The sequence below is a fragment of the Papaver somniferum genome, unplaced genomic scaffold (genome assembly GCF_003573695.1).
Source record: "Papaver somniferum cultivar HN1 unplaced genomic scaffold, ASM357369v1 unplaced-scaffold_117, whole genome shotgun sequence".
In the NCBI taxonomy this organism is placed as follows: Eukaryota; Viridiplantae; Streptophyta; class Magnoliopsida; order Ranunculales; family Papaveraceae; genus Papaver; species Papaver somniferum.
In genome coordinates, this window is record NW_020620714.1 from 3,548,154 (window position 1) to 3,568,647 (window position 20,494).

General features: G+C 37.0%; 4 protein-coding genes across 4 annotated transcripts; 3 read left to right on the plus strand and 1 right to left on the minus strand.

Moving 5' to 3' along the window:
• Positions 1-2,017: 2,017 nt before the first annotated feature.
• LOC113329638 lies at positions 2,018-3,586 on the minus strand. Its single transcript, XM_026576492.1, has 2 exons — positions 3,562-3,586; positions 2,018-2,826 (listed from the first exon to the last, which is right to left on the minus strand). The coding sequence occupies exons 1-2, from the start codon at positions 3,584-3,586 to the stop codon at positions 2,018-2,020; spliced, it is 834 nt and encodes a 277-aa protein (XP_026432277.1).
• A 224-nt stretch (positions 3,587-3,810) lies between these two features.
• Positions 3,811-9,013, plus strand: LOC113329639 (protein DETOXIFICATION 16-like). Its single transcript, XM_026576493.1, has 10 exons — positions 3,811-3,870; positions 3,930-3,938; positions 6,766-6,942; positions 7,048-7,592; positions 7,675-7,761; positions 7,836-7,892; positions 7,997-8,235; positions 8,357-8,475; positions 8,605-8,691; positions 8,801-9,013. Exons 1-10 carry the CDS (start codon positions 3,811-3,813, stop codon positions 8,894-8,896), a joined length of 1,476 nt encoding a protein of 491 aa, XP_026432278.1. The 3' UTR covers positions 8,897-9,013.
• A 7,824-nt stretch (positions 9,014-16,837) lies between these two features.
• Positions 16,838-17,626, plus strand: LOC113329640. The gene is made up of 2 exons (XM_026576494.1): positions 16,838-17,198; positions 17,286-17,626. The coding sequence occupies exons 1-2, from the start codon at positions 16,838-16,840 to the stop codon at positions 17,624-17,626; spliced, it is 702 nt and encodes a 233-aa protein (XP_026432279.1).
• Positions 17,627-19,045: 1,419 nt separating this feature from the next.
• Positions 19,046-19,834, plus strand: LOC113329641. Its single transcript, XM_026576495.1, has 2 exons — positions 19,046-19,406; positions 19,494-19,834. Exons 1-2 carry the CDS (start codon positions 19,046-19,048, stop codon positions 19,832-19,834), a joined length of 702 nt encoding a protein of 233 aa, XP_026432280.1.
• The last annotated feature ends 660 nt before the right edge of the window (positions 19,835-20,494 follow it).

Sequence of the window (20,494 nt, forward strand, 5' to 3'; positions counted from 1 at the left end):
TTCTTTGCTGATTTCCTTTGTCCTTTGCCTAGCAAATCATTGCTCAGCTCACTCTTCAAACCTAATTTTTCAAGCTCCCTTTTCTTTCTAATTTTCTGGTGCTTATCCGTTATTTAATTGAAGATGTTCCTTTTTTCCTCTTTTGTAGCCTCACTAGGTGCTCCTAACGGTTCCGGTGCATCTACACCAAACTTCTTCTACACCACTACACCCGCCAATAAATAGCTGCCACGTGTTCTCTTTCAACATACCAAACTCAGATTTTTTTGAGGTGATTAAATTGAAAGATTTTCGTAGAGATAAAAAAGGAAAACGTTTAATGCGTAATAGCTCACTGATCGAGCGCTCTTGCGCCTCCCTTAATTATCTCTTCCCACTCAAACCATATTCATGTACTGTACCGTAGTTTTTGCACTAATTTTTTTCCTTCATTATATCTTAAAGGATGTTTTGAACTTTCGGCTTTTGTGAAGTTGTGACGACTAACATAGAGCAACTGTCGACCTATCAGTAAAAGTTTGAAGCTAAACACTTAACACCAATTTCCCACCATAATATGAAATGATTATTTGTGATTAACAACTGTTTAATGGATTTGTGATACATTTATATCATGATCTACCATGAAAAAGACGCTGAGATCAACTATTTTATGCTTGACTATCGATCTCTATAGATGTAGAAATCCTTGATATTCATAGTAGCCGATTTCTATCAGGGAAGCATCTAATTTGTATGCGAAGTCGTTGACATAATTTCCATTACTAATACAGCATTCATAGTTCATGCAACAAAAGAGAGATTTATACCATGCAAGCATTCAGTATGCAAGGTTATTAAAATAATTTTCATTACTAATAAAGCATCCAAAGCTCACGCCACCATTAGAAGAGAGATTTGAAGGTGTTCGACAATAGCGTATACCTTAATAATGGTACAGTATAGGTAATATTGTGTTGAGTGGGAAGAGATAATTAAGGGAGGAAAACGCTTTCCATTTTTATCTCTTTGAATATCTTTCAAATTTAAATACCTTTAAAATGCTCAAAAAATCTGATTTTGGTATGTTAAAAGCCAACATGTGGCAGCTATTTATTGGCGGGTGTAGAGGTGTAGAGGATTTTGGTGTAGACGATCCCCAGCCGCTCCTAACAATGCAGAGAACTTAAAAAGTGCATCTAACTGTTTAGAACTAGTCTCCTTGCTCCTTTCTTCTCTTGAAGAGTTTATAGCGTTTTCCGCATCAGATATTTTCTTTTCTACTCCTGCAAAACGGACCTCCCCTGGTTCACTAGCATTTCCAATGGAAATTTCTTCCTCCACAATTTCTTCCTCACTTATGTTAGCAAAAGGCAATTCAGAATCAAGAATGTTGTAAGGGTTCTGAAGAACTGTAGATTCCTGCATTACCTTGTCTTCTTTTTTTCCAGATTTCTTCTTCCTCTTTGGGTTTATCCAATTTCCTTCAGCTGGTTTAGGAGCTAAATCCAAAGCATCGTCCCTTTTAGCACTTTCTATTCTTTCTAGAGTAGAGTTCGAAGAATTGTTGATTTCAACCACTCCCATTTGCTGCCCAAAACCATCCCCTTGTTCAATTGTGACATTCTCTTTCCTTGTTCCTACATCTGCAGTCTCAATTGGGATACTAGGGGTTCTCTTTGGAATCCAAATGGTTTTAGTCTTCGGTGCAAGTTTACACTTACAACTAGGATGACCAAAACTCTTACAGTGAGTACAAGATAGGGGTTTCCATGGATACTCTGCCCTAACCACAAGCTTTTCATTATCGATTCTGTAAGGAATCTCAACTGGATAAGTACAATCAGTATCGACTTCAACACATATTCTCGCAAAATTCATCCTAGTTTCCAAAGTAATTGGATTTTGTTTGACAAAGTAAACTCTCAATGTGGATTCTGCTTCTTATAAATATATCTTGGGTTACAATTAAACTCAAAATGCTAACTTAAAAAGAAAAATAAATAAAAAATATAGTTGTAGACAACTTGATAATTACCTAGTCGTACCAGTATGTTTTTCTTTTTCTATCTCGATCCTCATGAGCTTTTCTTTTCATTCCAACTCTTTCCTCCATAATCACTTTCAATGAAGCAATAATATTCACGTGATGAGTTGCCCGAGTGGTGGTATATACGGAAGGCGTAGAATCATCCATGAGTTTCTTCAAAGTCTCATCTAGCTTTCTCAAAGTTTTAGTATCAGGGTCATAACAAGAGAGGACAACATTGTACCACAATAAACATTTGTCGTCGCTCTTTGTTAGAGCAAATGGCTCAAACCAGCTGTAGTCTTGCAATGCTATCTTAAATTTCGTAACCCAATTAGGGTAAACGAACCCGTGTTGCTCCTTACTATACCCTGACTCCCATACCGTGACATGTTTACTTGGAACTACTTCTAAAACACACAAATTCCCTCCCAATACCATGAGGTCGACATATTTAGCACCACGGCCTCCTGGTATTGATAGGAGGAATTTAAACTTGTCATCTTCCAAATCGAAAGCTATAATAATACTCTTATTGATCTGATCTATCCAGTGAAGAAATCCATTCGCAAAAATACCCGCTGATACCGATGATCCACGAAAAACTTCGAAGCCGGACAAAAGTTGTTTTTCAAACATACAACTTCTGTTTCTCCACCTAGTATCGCCTTGGAGGGTATGCACCACAATCATTCCACTTCCATACCCAAAAACAATTCCAACAACTTTGTACTCGTTATTAGAACGATTGTAACCGAATCCAATCACTTGTTCGTCGTAATTATCATAAGTAACAGTCGAAATTTGAATTTGCTCTCCTGTGACAGGATTGCAAATATAGACTTTTTTTTTCAGTGTAGTTGAATTTTCATAAGGATTATATGCAGAAGTAGGCCTGGTCTGGACCCTCACTTTCATTTCTAGGCCACTTTTTTTATTTCTTGCAAAACTAGGCAAGTTAAACGGATTCCATCCACTTTAACCATCTCGGTCAATTTATCGCGTTGACTTGTCAATATCTCGCCAAAATATCATATAGGGATATCTCATACATGTGGTAAGATTACTGAAATGTCCTTCACACGTGTGTGTCAGTCACACTAGATAAGATGTCCACGTATTGCTATCTGAGAGCCTAATCTAACTAAGACGACATCTCGAGGATTAATTGAACGACCATGATAGTGAAGACATGAGTATCTGAAACCAGTCGAGATAAACTCGATCTCATTTATTCTTCTTCTTCTTATCTTCTTCTTCTTTGTTTTCTTCTCCTTCCGTTTTCTTTCTTCTGCTCAAATTAATGAAGAGAGGATTTGGAATTAAATTAGGGTTTCACTGAAAATATTTGTAGGAAGAAATTGATGATGGTTCTGAAATTGATTGAACATGGGACTTCGAGAAAAAGGGTTTGATAGAAATTGAGAAGCAAAGTAGACTAAGGTTCAGTTTGTGAAGAAAGTATTGATGGTGTTTGGATCTAATCTGAGGAGAATCTGAGACGGGTTTCTTCTATAATTGAGTATTATATCGATGCGATTGAAGAGAGAAACCAACATGAACTGATGGAGATGCCATTGGTCGGAGACGTGATTTGCTGTTGTGCTCGAATTATCAAGAAGAAGAGGTTTTGAAGATGGGTACTGGTAGAGATTATGAGATGGTAATGGTGGTGAATTGAGCAGGTTGAACTGTGAACAAGAGATGCGAACAGAAATAGAAGAAATGATTAAGATGTGGTGATTCAGAGTTAGGGTTTCCGTTGGTTTTGCTGCTGCTGGGTGAGAAATCGAAGCTTTGTAATGAAGCAATCATCAGTTGTGTTGATGAATAGAGATGGGTATGACTCATCTGGTGAATGGGTTTGAGCTCGATGGGAATTCAGGTGGGGTTCTTGTTGGATTAATTACAGCATCATAAGAAGAAGATGGTGGTGCTACTAATTCACAGTTCGTGATGGCCTGGATGGAGAGATGGGTGTTGTGTATAATTTCACAGAAGATTGAAACCGAAAATTGCATGAATTAAGAAGATTGGGTTGCTCCTAGATTTGATTTTGGTTTGTGTGTGACTGAGTTCTGATGGTAATTGGTGCTGGTAGTTGCATTTGAGCAAGAACAGCACAGGGTATGAGTTGTTGCTGTCGAGATATGCAGGGGTTGCACTGCAAGAATGGTTGCAGTCTCAGATGGTGCTGGTACTTAGAATTACAGGTGGTATTGAGCTTTTGTTGGTGGTTGTAGCTCATGACAGTGAGGCATGAGGTGAGTAACAGAGCAAAATGTGCAATTGGTATTGAATGAGCAGATGGGTTCTTGAGTTGGTAGGTGGTTTGCAGCGGAGTGATGCCGTGGTGAGATGAACTAACAAGAGCTGAGGGCAAGCTGTAATTGCAGGGTTGTAACTGAAGTTGAAGGCGGGAAATGATGAGATTACAAGGCTGTAGAAGGTAGTGAAGGCTGTTGAAGGTAGTGAATTTGATGTGGTGATAGTTGGTTGAGGTGTTGTAGCTGGTAGAGATTGAAGACTGTATGTGTTTTCCATTCTAGGAGTTGCTTCTCTTGAGCTTTGTTCGGGCGCAATACAAGGATGATATGTATCCCACTTGAAGTGTCCAAGGTAAAGAAATACTAAAACTGTGTTGATACTTTTCTTTTCAAAGTCTGTCTTCATGACCAGTCAACTAGTGAAAAACAACGATTATATTTTGTTGTAGTTGAAATTTTGTTGTTAGACTATATGGCTTGTGCAAGAATAACAATACTGTTTTAGAGGAGATTTCTAAATAAATAAGATATAACATTTCAGACACTAAGTGTGAATTGTTGTAAATTCACATTAGACATTTGATGCCAAACTGACTAGAAAGGACACCTTTGTCTTGTGCTTGCTTAATTGGAATGTCTGGAGATCAGGCTGGTAGATTAATAAGATTTCATTGGTGTCTAGGATACAGGGCTGGTACAGCAGGTGTTTTTGTTGAAGCTGGTCTGCAGTGGAGATTATGTTATTGTTGAAGCTGGTTTGCAGGTGTTTTTGTGGCTGTGGCAGAGTGCAGTTGGCAATGGCTGTGAAAGAAGTACAGTTAAGAGCATGACAAGGAGTTGTTGCTGCTAAAGTTGGCAGCTTTGTGCGATTAACTGGTGGTAATGAGAGGGATCTCAACTGTAGAATCAGGTGGAGAGCAGGAGCAGTTGGTGGCAGCTGAGCTGCAAATGGTTTATGGAAATCTAAAATGGCAGCTCAGCTTAGTTGAATTTCTGGTGTAAATCTGAAATTGGGTTTTACATGGATTGATTTTGAATTGAAGGAGATTGGGCCAACTAACGGAACTGTGAATGGTGATATGCACAAATTTTTCCCGTGACATGATTCCCACGTAATCAGTCCACATGGCATATCCGAGCCCACGTAAGCAATCCACATGGCATATCCGAGCCCACGTGTACAGTTTTCATGTTGATTTAACTGAGTTAAATCAATGATATAACATTAAATCAGTGATACAAAGGACTTTTAGGTCTTTTTAGTTACACCTAACGGTGCTAACTTTCCATCCATCACTTTTGGTTAAAACTTGCCTAGTCTAGCAATAAATAAAAAAAGTAGCCTAGATTTGAAAAGCACCAAAAAAAAAAAAAAAGGCCTATTTTTGTAAAAAGCCCTTTTCATAACCTGAACAACAAACTAAACCGTTACAAGAACCAAGCATGAAAGTTTTGTAACCAACCATGAATTTGGTGGGGATGGATGATGATGGCATCATTAAACTGTGGTCTAACTTTGTAAGTGTTCCTAAACAGCGGCTTTGTTCATCTTCGACATGATTAATACCAACCTTACGATTATTTTTTTCTGAAAAGCAGAATTCTGCTTCAACTTCAGTGTCCTTATGGTATAACACGTCGTAAATTAAACCCTTCTCTGGTTTAGGTACCAAAGTTCCCCATGTTTTGCATACTTCTCTGCATTGCAATTGTGAAATCAAAGGTAAGCTCGAAACTATGTTTGCTGTGATGTCTAAAGGTAACTTCTCCATTGAAAATTTTCTTTTTTTTTTCTTCTGAATTCTTGCCGCATGCACGAGTGTCGAACTATATAACGAAGGTTTAGTATAACCTAGTTTTTAGGTTTAAGCGTTTGACCAACAAACCTAGCTAACTGAAGTTTAGAGAACCGTGGGTTTCCTATTTTTGGTCCGTTTGTACATTGAGATGGCTCAGATGGGTTTCTTAATTCAATTAGCAAAGACTTAATGACTTACTCAAGTATTAGAATTAGCCTCTTGATATCGCCAACTAGGTTGCTTGGTTAAATACAGCTGTTCTTGCTTAATCGTTTTACATTCTACATGATCTGCTCGGTTCGAATTTGCACGGTGCCATTGCCAGCTTCCACTAGGTTTAAACTATCAGCAAATTAATTTGGCAGGTATCAATAAATTTGCAAAACTTAGCTTTTTGCTATATGTAGACAGCCATAATTTAATTAATTGGTCATCGACCATAACAGTCATTGATGTTAATTATTCCTTCATCGCATTAACTGTCTTGTGATTCTTCTAATAAATATATAGATTCTGTATTCATCATACTGTAGTAGGTAGGATATTTGTTTCCTTTTACGTTAAGTTTGATGACAATTGTTGTTATCTCATTATGCAATTATCCTCTTTGTTCATTGAGAAAGCAGGAATGGCAAGCGAAGAGCAAAAATATGGGTATTATGAGTTGATCGGAGATAATACAAACTCTGAGATAATCGAGGAACTGAAGAAGCAGTTGTGGTTGTCTGGACCTCTTATAGTAAATAATGTCTTGCAGTTCTGTTTGCAGTTGATCTCATTCATGTTTGTGGGTCATCTTGGTGAACTTACTCTATCCAGTTTCTCAATGGCTTCTTGTTTTGCAGTAGTTACCGGTTTCAGCGTGTTGGTACGTGAATTGCCTTGTATCTTTCTTGTATTGATATATATACATATATATACTTAACATTGTTATAATTTTGTTGTCTTGTTGTTTTTACTTGCTAACTTGCAGATTGGATTGTCGAGTGCATTAGATACATTATGTGGGCAATCCTATGGAGCCAAAAAAAATCACATGCTAGGCATACATATGCAGAGGGCCATGTTTGTTCTACTCCTTGTTTGTGTTCCCATTTCCTTCATATGGGCTAACACAAGTAACATTCTATTGGCTTTCGGACAACAACCGGATATAGCAGCAGAAGCTGGAATATATACTCGTTTCTTTATTCCATCGCTTTTTGCCGTTGCTGTTCTTCAGTGCCAATTCAGGTTTTTGCAAACCCAAAATATTGTCTTCCCGGTGATGATCATATTTGGAGCTACAACCTTACCACACATTCTTGTGTGTTGGATACTGGTTTTTAAAACTAGCCTCGGTAGTAAAGGTGTTGTGATAGCTTATGGCATCACTTGTTGGATCCAAACCTTACTATTGGCACTATATATTAAGTTCTCTAAAGCCTGCGAAACGACTTGGACTGGTTTCTCAATTGATGCATTTCATGATATCCCCAACTTTCTACGGCTTGCTATTCCTTCAGCTTTTATGGCATGGTTAGTGATTGTCTGGATCATTTTGAGTTTTGAATTATTGTTTATACTAGTTGAAACTGAGCTGATTTATCATTTGGAACAGCTTGCAGATATGGTCATCTCAAATAATAATTTTGCTATCGAGTTTTCTTCCTAATCCAAAGCTAGAAACATCAGTCTTATCAATCTGGTAAACTTTTGCTCGCAGCTGTTACAATTACCCATGCTATTTTGAATTGTACTAACTGGATGTATATTTCCCAGCGTCAACACAGCTCAAATCGTCTTTATGATCCCATTGGGGCTTAGTGCGGCAGTAAGGCAAGTTATATATGCTCAATGGACAAGATCTCTTACTAAATATTTATGTTCATCGATCATCATATACACATATTGCTAAGAATTCTTATGGTTTGTTATTACAGCACTAGAGTCTCAAATGAGCTAGGAGCAAATCACCCTCAAGCTGCACGTCTAGCAACACAGAATATGCTTTACATGGTCATCCTGCAGGGCTTCTTATTAGGCATATCAATGATATTGATGCGTCATATCTGGGGCTATGCTTTTAGTAATGAACAAGAGGTTGTAACCTATGTAGCAGCAATGATGCCAGTGCTTGCTGTCTCTAACTTTTTTGATGGAATTGAATTTGTTCTTTCAGGTTTGAGTGCCACATTCTAAACGTATTTTCAATGTGGATAACCCTTTTTTTTTATTATTTTAATGTCGATAACCTTAAAAGGTGGACATATAAGCTAATAATCACTGAGCATATATCTTAGGCACGGCTAGAGGATGTGGTTGGCAGAAGATAGGTGCTTTTGTTAATCTGGGAGCTTATTACCTTGTCGGGATTCCTTCTTCTCTCTTGTTTGCTTTTGTACTACACATGGGAGGAAAGGTACGTAGTGCATCTTTCTCAGTTTCCAGTTATGCTTCTTTAGCTTATACTCCCTCCGTTTCTGGAGAAGAGTTACTATCACTTTAGCATTCTTGTTAGACTGATAACTTGGAAAATTTGATGAACTAGGGACTTTTGCTTGGGCTTATATGCGCAATGCTTGTTCAAGGATCCATTTTTATGATCATGACTCTGTATACTAATTGGGAGGAAGAAGTAAGTGTGCATACCCTAGTGATTGTGTTCATTCCTGTTACCTTTTGTTCATTACATGTAGTTGACTCCGTTTTCATGCGTGTATTTTGTAAATTTCGTACTTGTTTAGGCCAAAAGTGCAAGAGAACGAGTTTACTGCTCCAGTATTCCAGTGGATTTTGTAGATCCCAAATTATGCACAAGGATTATCAAGATGGAAGCATGATGGAATTTTATTTTGCAGTGTCATACAACTGAATATGAGGAACTCTTATGTTGCCTTGTTCCCTCAAATTATTTGTATCCGGAAAAGATATAATAAAAAATCAGTCGAATTTAATCATCTGTGTTTGGTCTTGGAGTTCACTAAATTTCACTGTATTCAACTGGTGGCAATGGTACGAACGGAGTCAGGATTTAAAACATGGCTAGTTTGGGCGTAGTCCACTAATTTGGGGCCTGTTACTAGATGACAAAAAAGATCATTAGAAATAAATTTCACACAACCCCTTATCCAAATATTATCTAAGTATCTATTTTATCCCTGATTAATTAGTGTTAATTAATCGTATTAGGTGTTAATTATGTTTTAAATGTGAGATCAACTCATGTTAAATCGATCTTAAAAACATCAAACAACTTAAAATTTTTGATTTTTTTTTCGTAAATAGTATCCAGAATCGGTTTACGTTCATGCACTCGTAAACCGATTCTGGGTTGGTGTTTTCGAAATTAACATAAGACTTCCAAAATCGGTTAAAGTATGTACGGATAAAATCCGATTCCTATGATCGGGGTTTTGTGGGACAACAAAACCCATTGTTATCTTTCACAAAACAATCGATCTTCATCGGAGAAATCCGAGTCCGATTCACCCGCCATGAAGTCCAGGGCAATACTCCGGAATTTTGGATATCATGAAGTGATAACTTGTATCAAATGTGAATGCTTCCCTCTTTTCTTCGAAGTAGTGCGCTTTCACGACTTGGTGCTACAAAAACACGACATAAACTTACTTTGTTAGTGGTGTTTAATTGGAAGATCAAACCACATGGATTACGTAAAATAAACCACGAAAACACTTACAAATTGTTCAATGGACAAGTTAAAGTGGATAGCATTCAAAATCCGATGTTAGATAGATAAATAAGCAAGTATCGCACTTTCGATGACTTGGTGCTTATCATGGATTTTTCGAACACTTCTTCCATTCAGACTCCCAAAATCTTGCCTATATTTGTTATGTACCTTTGTCCAAAAGGTTTTGGCATCTACCCTTATGGAAGACTGATTTTTAATTCGAGTTTCGGCCTACCATGCTTTGGTGATTACCAAATCTTCGGCAGAGTCAAACGATATCATTTCTTGTATGTGGAGGTATGAAATGAGTAGTTATGGAGTGATATGGAATATAATGAGCAATTTTTGGGCAAACGGGGTCCAATGATGAAGTCTCTATGTATATAGAAAGACCCCAACGACTACTTTTTTTCTAGAAAAACGAAATAATTTGGCACAATCGGTCTCCTCGAAGATCCATATAATCCGATTATGTTTTTATGCCACCAAGAATCGGTCTTTATCTTAGCCGATATAAATCGATTAAAGACAAGTAAGAAAATTGAATTTTCACCGGCAATAATCGGTTTATATAGCTTCACATGTGATCTGATTCTAACTGCTAAAAGATACAAAAAAAAACACAGTGTTTCTAAGGTATGAAGAATCGGATTATAACAACCCCACACATAAACCGATTTCGTTATGGACCCTAGACAATCGGTTTATGTTGACATATCGAGTAGCCCGATTGTTGGCATGTGTTTGGTTAACCGAATTATTGAGCATGCATAAACTTGTTTTACGATACACATAATTGTAATTAAAACTATAAATGCAGTAAGTTCAAACCAGGATCATCCAAAATATAAACCTTAAACATCCCAAAAGAGTGTTAAAAACTTAAAACTTAAACAACTGAGTCTTAAAAACTTAAACGTTTAATATCTAAAACTTAAACTTATAAATCATGGAGTACCAGCATCAGGAGCAGCAACACCAGGAGCATTTGTAGCAGTAGCAGCAACTTCTGCATCAGCCATTTCTTCAAACTTACCTTCCATATTTCTGTGGCTATCCCTCTCAGCTGAAATCCCTCCTTCTCCTCGCGAACCTGGTGACCTCAACGAGCTCTTCCAGTTCAAGCTTGTCTATCTACCAGTGTGAGGGTTTCCTCTAGTCGGGTCTCACACCCATATGCAAACTTGTACATGCTTCTTTGTGGCACGGGTTGTGGTGCCATGTGAATATCTTCATGGGAGAGCTCTCGAGAGTAAAATGCTAGGTGGCCGAAGACCATATTTACAAAAAAAAAAAAAAAAATCTAGTTCACTATCGGTACATAATTAAACATATGTAATTCGATTCTCAACACCACATCAAACAGGAATTTCAAATGTTAACAATCGTTTTATTGGTACATATATAAAAACCGATTGTGAAATGGAATCTGAAGAGACGATTCACAATCATTACATTAACAAGCAAATAAAATCCGATTAAGGAAACCTAGAGTTCAAAAGAATTTAGTACCCAGCGTCGGATTATGCTAATGCACTTATAAACCGATTCTGATGATGTCTGTTCGTATTCTGATTCAGGATTCAGAATCGATTTATGTTAATCATCATATAACCGATTACTCTGCATGCTCTTCATGGCCGAAGAACAAAATTAAGAATCGATTTATACGATATGTCAACATAGAACGATTATGGGCAAGATCGGAGATTTTGATTTTCCAAAATCATAGATTTAAACATGTAAATCAATAAAGAAATGCGAATACTAGAAAGGTTGATGGAGATTTACCTTTCTCTTTATTGGATTAAGATCGTTGGAGAAGCAGATGAATTTTTTTTCTTTTTCTTGATTAGGGTTTTGAGAATCCTGAAAGATTAAGATGAAAAAAGAAAGTTTTTTTAATTTAGATTTTTATGTTTTTTGGATTTTTACTGAAAACGGTAATGAATTGGTATTTATACGAGTTAGTTTTAGGAATTAATTTGGGATAAATTATACTTTTTGTGAAATTTTGCACCCACAGCCATTTGATAGAGTTGGGAGAAAAATTTAATAGGCCTCAAATAAATGGATTAAGCCCCAAACTAGTCAGGATTTAAAATAGGAAGATGCCAAATAATATGAGAACGTGTAAGGTCTAAAAACAGTTCTTATATTTAAAAAAATATATATACTTTGGGAAGAATTTTGAGAAAATTTACATAAATAGGCTTTGGGAGCATACTTAAATAACAGTCTTTGCCTCTTTGGGGGCAGTTGTCCCGATATATCTATACAAGTCCTTTTATGCCCGCGCAATGCTCGGGCTAGTTCACCAGTAGACGCAAGGAAGATTTTGTATCATGGCCTTATTTTTATTTTGGTTAAACATATGTTACCGCGCGCTGCTAGTTGTAGTTGTACTCATTGGTAGACTAAACACATTGGTAGACTAAAGATTGTTAAAAGTTGCCGTTCCACTTTTTAGTTCGCTGAAGCTTATTCTTTTTCGGATACAGTTAACTCTAATCCCATATATCCTGACCTTGCAAGATGTTGATCGAATCACACTGAGAAATGCATGTTTTGATGCTCTTGTGTACCCTGCTGGTAAAAACCCACACTGAGTTACTGTATAAACAATTGATTGTGCTAACAGAGCACGAGCTGCTTGTTTTATCATCCATTGATGCACTACCACGGACATTAACATCCAGTGTTGTCTCCAAATCAAGAAGATGATCCAAAGATACTGGTATTGCTAAACACGATGTCAACGGTACCATACGTTTCTAACGCGCGCGTAAGCCGCAACGTATTGCACTTGCTTTTTTCATCAGTAACATCAGAGTGTTTGCAACTACATCTCTCTGGTCCAATTGATGCTACAAAATGATCACCTAATTCACCTTGAACGTCTGCAACCACAACAAATGCTCCCTTTTCGCCACTGCTTCGCCAATTTCACCAGCCACCCTGGTTATTACGGCCACTCTACCCTCTTAATCTATATCCAATTCGTATATTAATGTATATCAAAGTTATAAAACTTAGCATTTGAAACATTACCGAATCAAAAAGAGAAATTTGTAGCTATGCATAGACTCAGCTTCCCAAAACTGGCAATTCCCTGTTGGAAGACTCATTTTCCAAATTCACACCACAAACAACTTATTTTTTCTTCTCTGGAATGGAAATTGTTCCCTTCCCTTCATGTTCTTGACATCTTTCTCTACCTCGAACAGGTATCACACCTTATGATTTCTTGCGATTCGATTCATTGTAGTAAAACCGAGGGGAAACCTAAAGTACTAAGAACATACCTCTTTTCATCATTCCCATCAGCACTGCCGCATAATCTCCTTCATGTCATATAAAGTGTCATCCTCATCTCCATTTTCCAATTCTATGACAATAATAGACCCAACAATACTTAGGGGCCAAGGAAAAATTGGAGAACATAGAGAAGCACAGTTGTGTCCGCAAATCTCAACAGCAATCAAAGCAGGATATGCTCAAAATTCAAGGACAGACTATACAATGGCAAGAATGATCAGATCTGAAATTCACGTGGCAGACTTGGCTGTTGATGAAAGGACCATATGGAATTCAGAACTAATATTTCACCGAGAGACTTCAAACCGAACTGCTATGGACAAGGGTAAACAAAGTGCAATGGTTGTCTCTTACCCTACAAAAAAGACGGTTGCTAGACCATCTGCTTCTGGTGCAAGACTACAAATAGGAAAGAATCAAACTCCTGAAATAGAGGAGTACATGGAAAACAGATCCCAGAAAAGAATGCAAGAAGAATCTTACATCATCAACAATTCTCCACGTCCAAAATATGCTAAGAGGAATGGCTCTGGTTCATCCTATGGTAAGGCGGCAAGTCCTCAACAGCCGCATGATAAATGTTAGTTCTTGCATGGAATTGTTGGGGTTTGGGGAATCCCCCAACAATTAGAGCTTTGAAGACATTCCTCAAGGGAACTGATCCATCAATCTTATTTCTCTCAGAAACAAAAATGTCTGAATCTAATTCATTACAGAGCATACGTCAGTTTGGATACCAGAATCATTGTATCGTTCCATCTATTGGAAGAAGTGGAGGTCTATGGCTGTTATGGAAAGAAGAGATGAACTTGGAAATCATACTCAGTCTCCAAATCTTATTCATGCAGTTGTTCATGAAGATGGCATGGGAAGATTGTGGCATCTTTTCTGTATTTATGGACCGCCTGTCACTTCTCAAAGATCATTATTTTGGCAAAATATGACAAGTTATGCAGTAAACTTCAATGGACGCAAGTGTTTCATAGGGTATTTTAATGCTATTACCTCAGGTACTGAAAAATTTGGTGGTTTGCCGGTATTGAATTCTAATATTTCGGATTTTAATGAATTCATACAGAATATTCATCTCATCGACCTGGGATATAAAGGGCCGGCTTACACATGGACCAACGGAAGAGATATTGAAGGTTTAATCCGACAGCGTTTAGATAGGGTTCTAGCAAACCCTGAATGGTGTATTGCCTTTCATAACGCTGCAGTTCTGCATCTGCCAAGGATAGCTAGTGATCATGCTCCGATTCTTCTCAACACAAGTAGGAATATTGCCAGAGCACCACCAAATTACAAATTTGAAGCACACTGGTTATCTCATCCAGAATTCTTGGAGAAAGTTGGAGAATGCTGGTCTCTTGATGATGAAGATGACATTCACACAAAGCTTCGAAAACTGGGATCTTTTCTTACAGAGTGGAGTCGCCATAGAATTGGCTGTGTAAAACATAGAATTGCAATTCTGAAAGCAAAACTTCTAAGAATCCAATCGTGGAGACCATCTGCTTGAAATATTCGAAAAGAAAAAGCTGTTGCGGCAGAATTGAATGATTATTTGGTAATGGAAGCAACATATTGGGATCAGAGAATGAAACAGCAGTGGGCAAAGTGTGGAGATAAGAATACTAGGCATGTTCACCTATCAGTTCAACAGCGGCGCAGGAAAAAAAATATCAGTCATCTGCAAAAAGACGATCAAAGCTGGACATCCGATCAAGGTGAAATTTCTAGAGAACTTATGATCATCATTTTCAATCTCTATTTCAAGAGCAAAATCTTCAAGACATTCCACAGCTAACGATCCAAGGGCAAGCGGCATCAAATATTGATAATGCTGAAATTTGTAGAGCGCCATCAATGGAAGAAATTTGGTCTGTTGTAAGAAAAATGGGTTCTTTTACATCTTCAGGACCGGATGGATACTCACCGGTGTTCTATAAAAAGTGTTGGAATATTGTTTGTACTGATGTTTTCAAATTAATGGAAAAAATCGTTCAGTATGTTGACTTTCCTGAATTATTGAATCATACAAACATCACTTTGATTCCAAAAATTAAGAACCCTGCTACTCCAGCGGATTACAGACCCATATCATTATGTAATGTGTTGTACAAGGATGTGGCGAAGATCTTATCCAACAGAATTAAGCCATTTTTGGAAGAATTCATCTCTTGGTCTCAAAATGCCTTTGTTCCGGGGAGGCAAATTTTGGATAACATCATTATAGCGAAAGAGTTACTTCATTCAATGAATAATTCTAGAGCTACAAATGGTCATTTTGCTCTCAAAGTCAACATGGTTAAAGCATATGATCGTGTCAGTTGGAAATTTCTTGGAGATATGTTACATATTATGTGTATTCATGATAAAGCTCATTCTCTTATTATGACCTGTGTGATGACAGCATCCTTTTCAATCAACATTAATGGATCACCACAAGGTTTTTTCAAGAGTGGAAGGGGTATCAGACATGGTTTTCCCCTATCGCCAACATTATTCATCATTTGTTCACAAGGGATTTCTTATCTAATGCAACAAGCAGAAAATCAGGGGCTTTCCCAAGGATATAAACTTAACAGATGAGCACCTACAATATCACATATGATGTTTGCAGACGATTTGTTTTTCTTTGGGGAACACTCCAGAGTCAATGTAAACAATATGAAGAAATTACTTCACCAATATGCTATGTTGTCTGGACAACTAACAAACTACAACAAGTCTGTAATTTACTTCAGTAATGGAATTTCCGATCTGAGAAAACAAACTACAATCAATGATCTGGGGGTAAGGGAGATGACGACTGAAGATAAATATTTAGGCATATATCCGTTGAAGTCAGATTTCAGAATATCAAGTTTTGATTTTCTGACTGAGAAGGTCTCTTCGAAACTACCAGGATGGAGATTCCACTATACAAACATGGAAGGTAGAACAGTTATCCTGAAAACAGCTTTACCTTCTATCCCAATTTTCTTCATGGGAGTTTGTCTTCTTCCAAAAGGAGTCACTCAAGAAATCGATAAAATCCAAAGATGTTTCTGGTGGGGGCACACCATAGAATAAAGAAAGATGCATTTTATCAATTGGTCCAAGACTTTTTTAAGCAAAGAAGAGGGTGGTCTTGGCGTGAGAAATATTGAACTTGGCTCTAATATGTAAACTGGCATGGAGATTTTTGGAAAATGAAGATGTTGTGTGGGTTAAACTCTTGGCTGCAAAGTATATCCAAGAACAATCTTTTTGGACTGCTGTAAAACCGGAAAAATGCTCTGCCATCTGGTGTAGTTTGTTGGAGGTTAGGAAAATCTTCGAGAACAGGATATTCTGGCAAATATCGAATGGAGAAAAAGTAAATATTTGGGATAATCCGTGGTTATCTCAAAATATTGAGCATATCATCAGCAAACCGGATTCTCTTGGTGTCAACATAACAAAAGTTTCCGAGTTGATCTTACCTAACTCAAGAGATTGGAACATCGAGTTGTTGAATCATATTTTTCCACTGGAGACGGTTACAAATATCACTTCAATTTATTTGAGTGAAGAGGATACCATGGAGGATAAATTAATATGGGCAGGTTCGCAATCAGGTAAATTCTCCGTCAAGTCATGTTATAAAGTTCTCTTAAATAATATTCCATCCACTTCAGTTTTAGGAGAATTTCCGTGGAAGAAATTATGGTCTTACACACATATTCTACCAAAAATCCTAATATTTGTATGGAAGTTACTGCACAATGGGATAGCTGTTAAAATGAATATAGGAAGATTTGTAAATGGCATTCAGACTATCTTCTCTCTTTGTGGGCAAGAAGATGAAACGGTATTTCATCTCTTCTTTGAATGTGCTTACTCTAGATTAGTGTTGGAAGCAGCAGGTTTCGGGTTTGAGATAATTTATGAAGGAAACTCATATCAAATTATTAAGAATTGGATAGAAAATGACATGGAGAATAAATTTGTAATGAAAGTTTGCATTTTGTGGAACATTTGGAAATCCAGGAAGGACATTACATTTTCCCAGGGAACATTCTCAGTGCAGTTGATATTAAAGAAAGCTTCTCATGACTTTGATCTTTGTATGGAAAATCTTCCGAAAAGCAATGGAAATTCAAGTACTATAATTCAAGCCTGAAATCCGCCGGAAGAACCTTTTATCAAAATTAATGTGAATGCGGCTTTTATTCCTAACAATGGCGCAGCTGGTGCAGTGGCTCGTGACGTAAATGGAAGGTTCCTAGGATGTGCTTTTATCACGTTCATGGAAACTTCTCCACTCCTGGCAAAATCGGTGGCATGTAGACTGGGAATGGAGTTAGGAAAAGACCTAAACTATGACAAAGTGATCATAGAAGGTGATGCATTGAATATTACAACTGCAGTAAATGGAGATGTTCAAGAGATTCCTTGGAGTATTCGATCTGAAATTTTTAAGATTAAGGATTTAGCTTCTTTATTTACTGTTGTAAATTTCCAACATGTTAGGAAAAGTGCAAACTCTATGGCTCATGATCCTTGCCAATTTGCTTTTCATAACAAGTAAATAGGAGGTGGAATGCAGATTCTCCACCTCATTGTATTTCCTCAAACCTCAACTATTGAGGTTGTTCAACAAAGTTGGCCTCTGCAGAGGCCTTATTCCTTAAATAAAATAAAATAATAAATAAATAAAAAATTTAAGGGCCAAAGAGAGCACCAAGCCAAAAATTGAATGGGCATTAAACTCCCATTATTCCATAAAATGAGAACTGATGAAAGAAAATCATCACATATCTCTAATTTGAAGTCTTTAAGGAATTGTTTCTTTCCATCCCACAAAATGTAGACATCCTCCCTGTTAAACACTCCAGAGTCAATGTAAACAATATGAAGAAATTACTTCACCAATATGCTCTGTTGTCTGGACAACTAACAAACTACAACAAGTCTGTAATTTACTTCAGTAATGGAATTTCCGATCTGAGAAAACAAACTACAATCAATGATCTGGGGGTAAGGGAGATGACGACTGAAGATAAATATTTAGGCATATATCCGTTGAAATCAGATTTCAGAATATCAAGTTTTGATTTTCTGACTGAGAAGGTCTCTTCGAAACTACCAGGATGGAGATTCCACTATACAAACATGGAAGGTAGAACAGTTATCCTGAAAACAGCTTTATCTTCTATCCCAATTTTCTTCATGGGAGTTTGTCTTCTTCCAAAAGGAGTCACTCAAGAAATCGATAAAATCCAAAGATGTTTCTGGTGGGGGCACACCATCGAATAAAGAAAGATGCATTTTATCAATTGGTCCAAGACTTTTTTAAGCAAAGAAGAGGGTGGTCTTGGCGTGAGAAATATTGAACTTGGCTCTAATATGTAAACTGGCATGGAGATTTTTGGAAAATGAAGATGTTGTGTGGGTTAAACTCTTGGCTGCAAAGTATATCCAAGAACAATCTTTTTGGACTGCTGTAAAACCGGAAAAATGCTCTGCCATCTGGTGTAGTTTGTTGGAGGTTAGGAAAATCATCGAGAACAGGATATTCTGGCAAATATCGAATGGAGAAAAAGTAAATATTTGGGATAATCCGTGGTTATCTCAAAATATTGAGCATATCATCAGCAAACCGGATTCTCTTGGTGTCAACATAACAAAAGTTTCCGAGTTGATCTTACCTAACTCAAGAGATTGGAACATCGAGTTGTTGAATCATATTTTTCCACCGGAGACGGTTACAAATATCACTTCAATTTATTTGAGTGAAGAGGATACCATGGAGGATAAATTAATATGGGCAGGTTCGCAATCAGGTAAATTCTCCGTCAAGTCATGTTATAAAGTTCTCTTAAATAATATTCCATCCACTTCAGTTTTAGGAGAATTTCCGTGGAAGAAATTATGGTCTTACACACATATTCTACCAAAAATCCTAATATTTGTATGGAAGTTACTGCACAACGGGATAGCTGTTAAAATGAATATAGGAAGATTTGTAAATGGCATTCAGACTATCTGCTCTCTTTGTGGGCAAGAAGATGAAACGGTATTTCATCTCTTCTTTGAATGTGCTTACTCTATATTGGTGTTTGAAGCAGCAGGTTTCGGGTTTGAGATAATTTATGAAGGAAACTCATATCAAATTATTAAGAATTGGATAGAAAATGACATGGAGAATAAATTTGTAATGAAAGTTTGCATTTTGTGGAACATTTGGAAATCCAGGAAGGACATTACATTTTCCCAGGGAACATTCTCAGTGCAGTTGATATTAAAGAAAGCTTCTCATGACTTTGATCTTTGTATGGAAAATCTTCCGAAAAGCAATGGAAATTCAAGTACTATAATTCAAGCCTGAAATCCGCCGGAAGAACCTTTTATCAAAATTAATGTGGATGCGGCTTTTATTCCTAACAATGACGCAGATGGTGCAGTGGCTCGTGACGCAAATGGAAGGTTCCTAGGATGTGCTTTTATCACGTTCATGGAAACTTCTCCACTCCTGGCAAAATCGGTGGCATGTAGACTGGGAATGGAGTTAGGAAAAGACCTAAACTATGACAAAGTGATCATAGAAGGTGATGCGTTGAATATTACAACTGCAGTAAATGGAGATGTTCAAGAGATTCCTTGGAGTATTCGATCTGAAATTTTTAAGATTAAGGATTTAGCTTCTTTATTTACTGTTGTAAATTTCCAACATGTTAGGAAAAGTGCAAACTCTATGGCTCATGATCCTTGCCAATTTGCTTTTCATAACAAGTAAATAGGAGGTGGAATGCAGATTCTCCACCTCATTGTATTTCCTCAAACCTCAACTATTGAGGTAGTTCAACAAAGTTGGCCTCTGCAGAGGCCTTATTCCTTAAATAAAATAAAATAATAAATAAATAAAAAATTTAAGGGCCAAAGAGAGCACCAAGCCAAAAATTGAATGGGCATTAAACTCCCATTATTCCATAAAATGAGAACTGATGAAAGAAAATCATCACATACCTCTAATTTGAAGTCTTTAAGGAATTGTTTCTTTCCATCCCACAAAATGTAGACATCCTCCCTGTTAAACATTAAAAGTTTTGATCGAACAAATGACATGTTAAACATAAACCTGAAGAGCATTTCCACACATACTCATACTAGATGTTGACCCGTGCCGTAACGACACGGTTTCAAAAATAAGTAAGAGTATTTATATCAATTTTGTTGTTACTCTATAAAATCATAATTATTCTTCATACTCTTTTATTATTATTTTTATTTCTATAATAACCGACCTTATTTTAACACTAAAAAATTCAAGCACAACTTTCATAATATAGTGTTGTTTGTATCATAGCGACACCAAATAAACATTGCACACTACTACATTGACCAACTGTATTACGACTACCAGAACCAGCCATTGCCACTACATTTTCCACCAGTA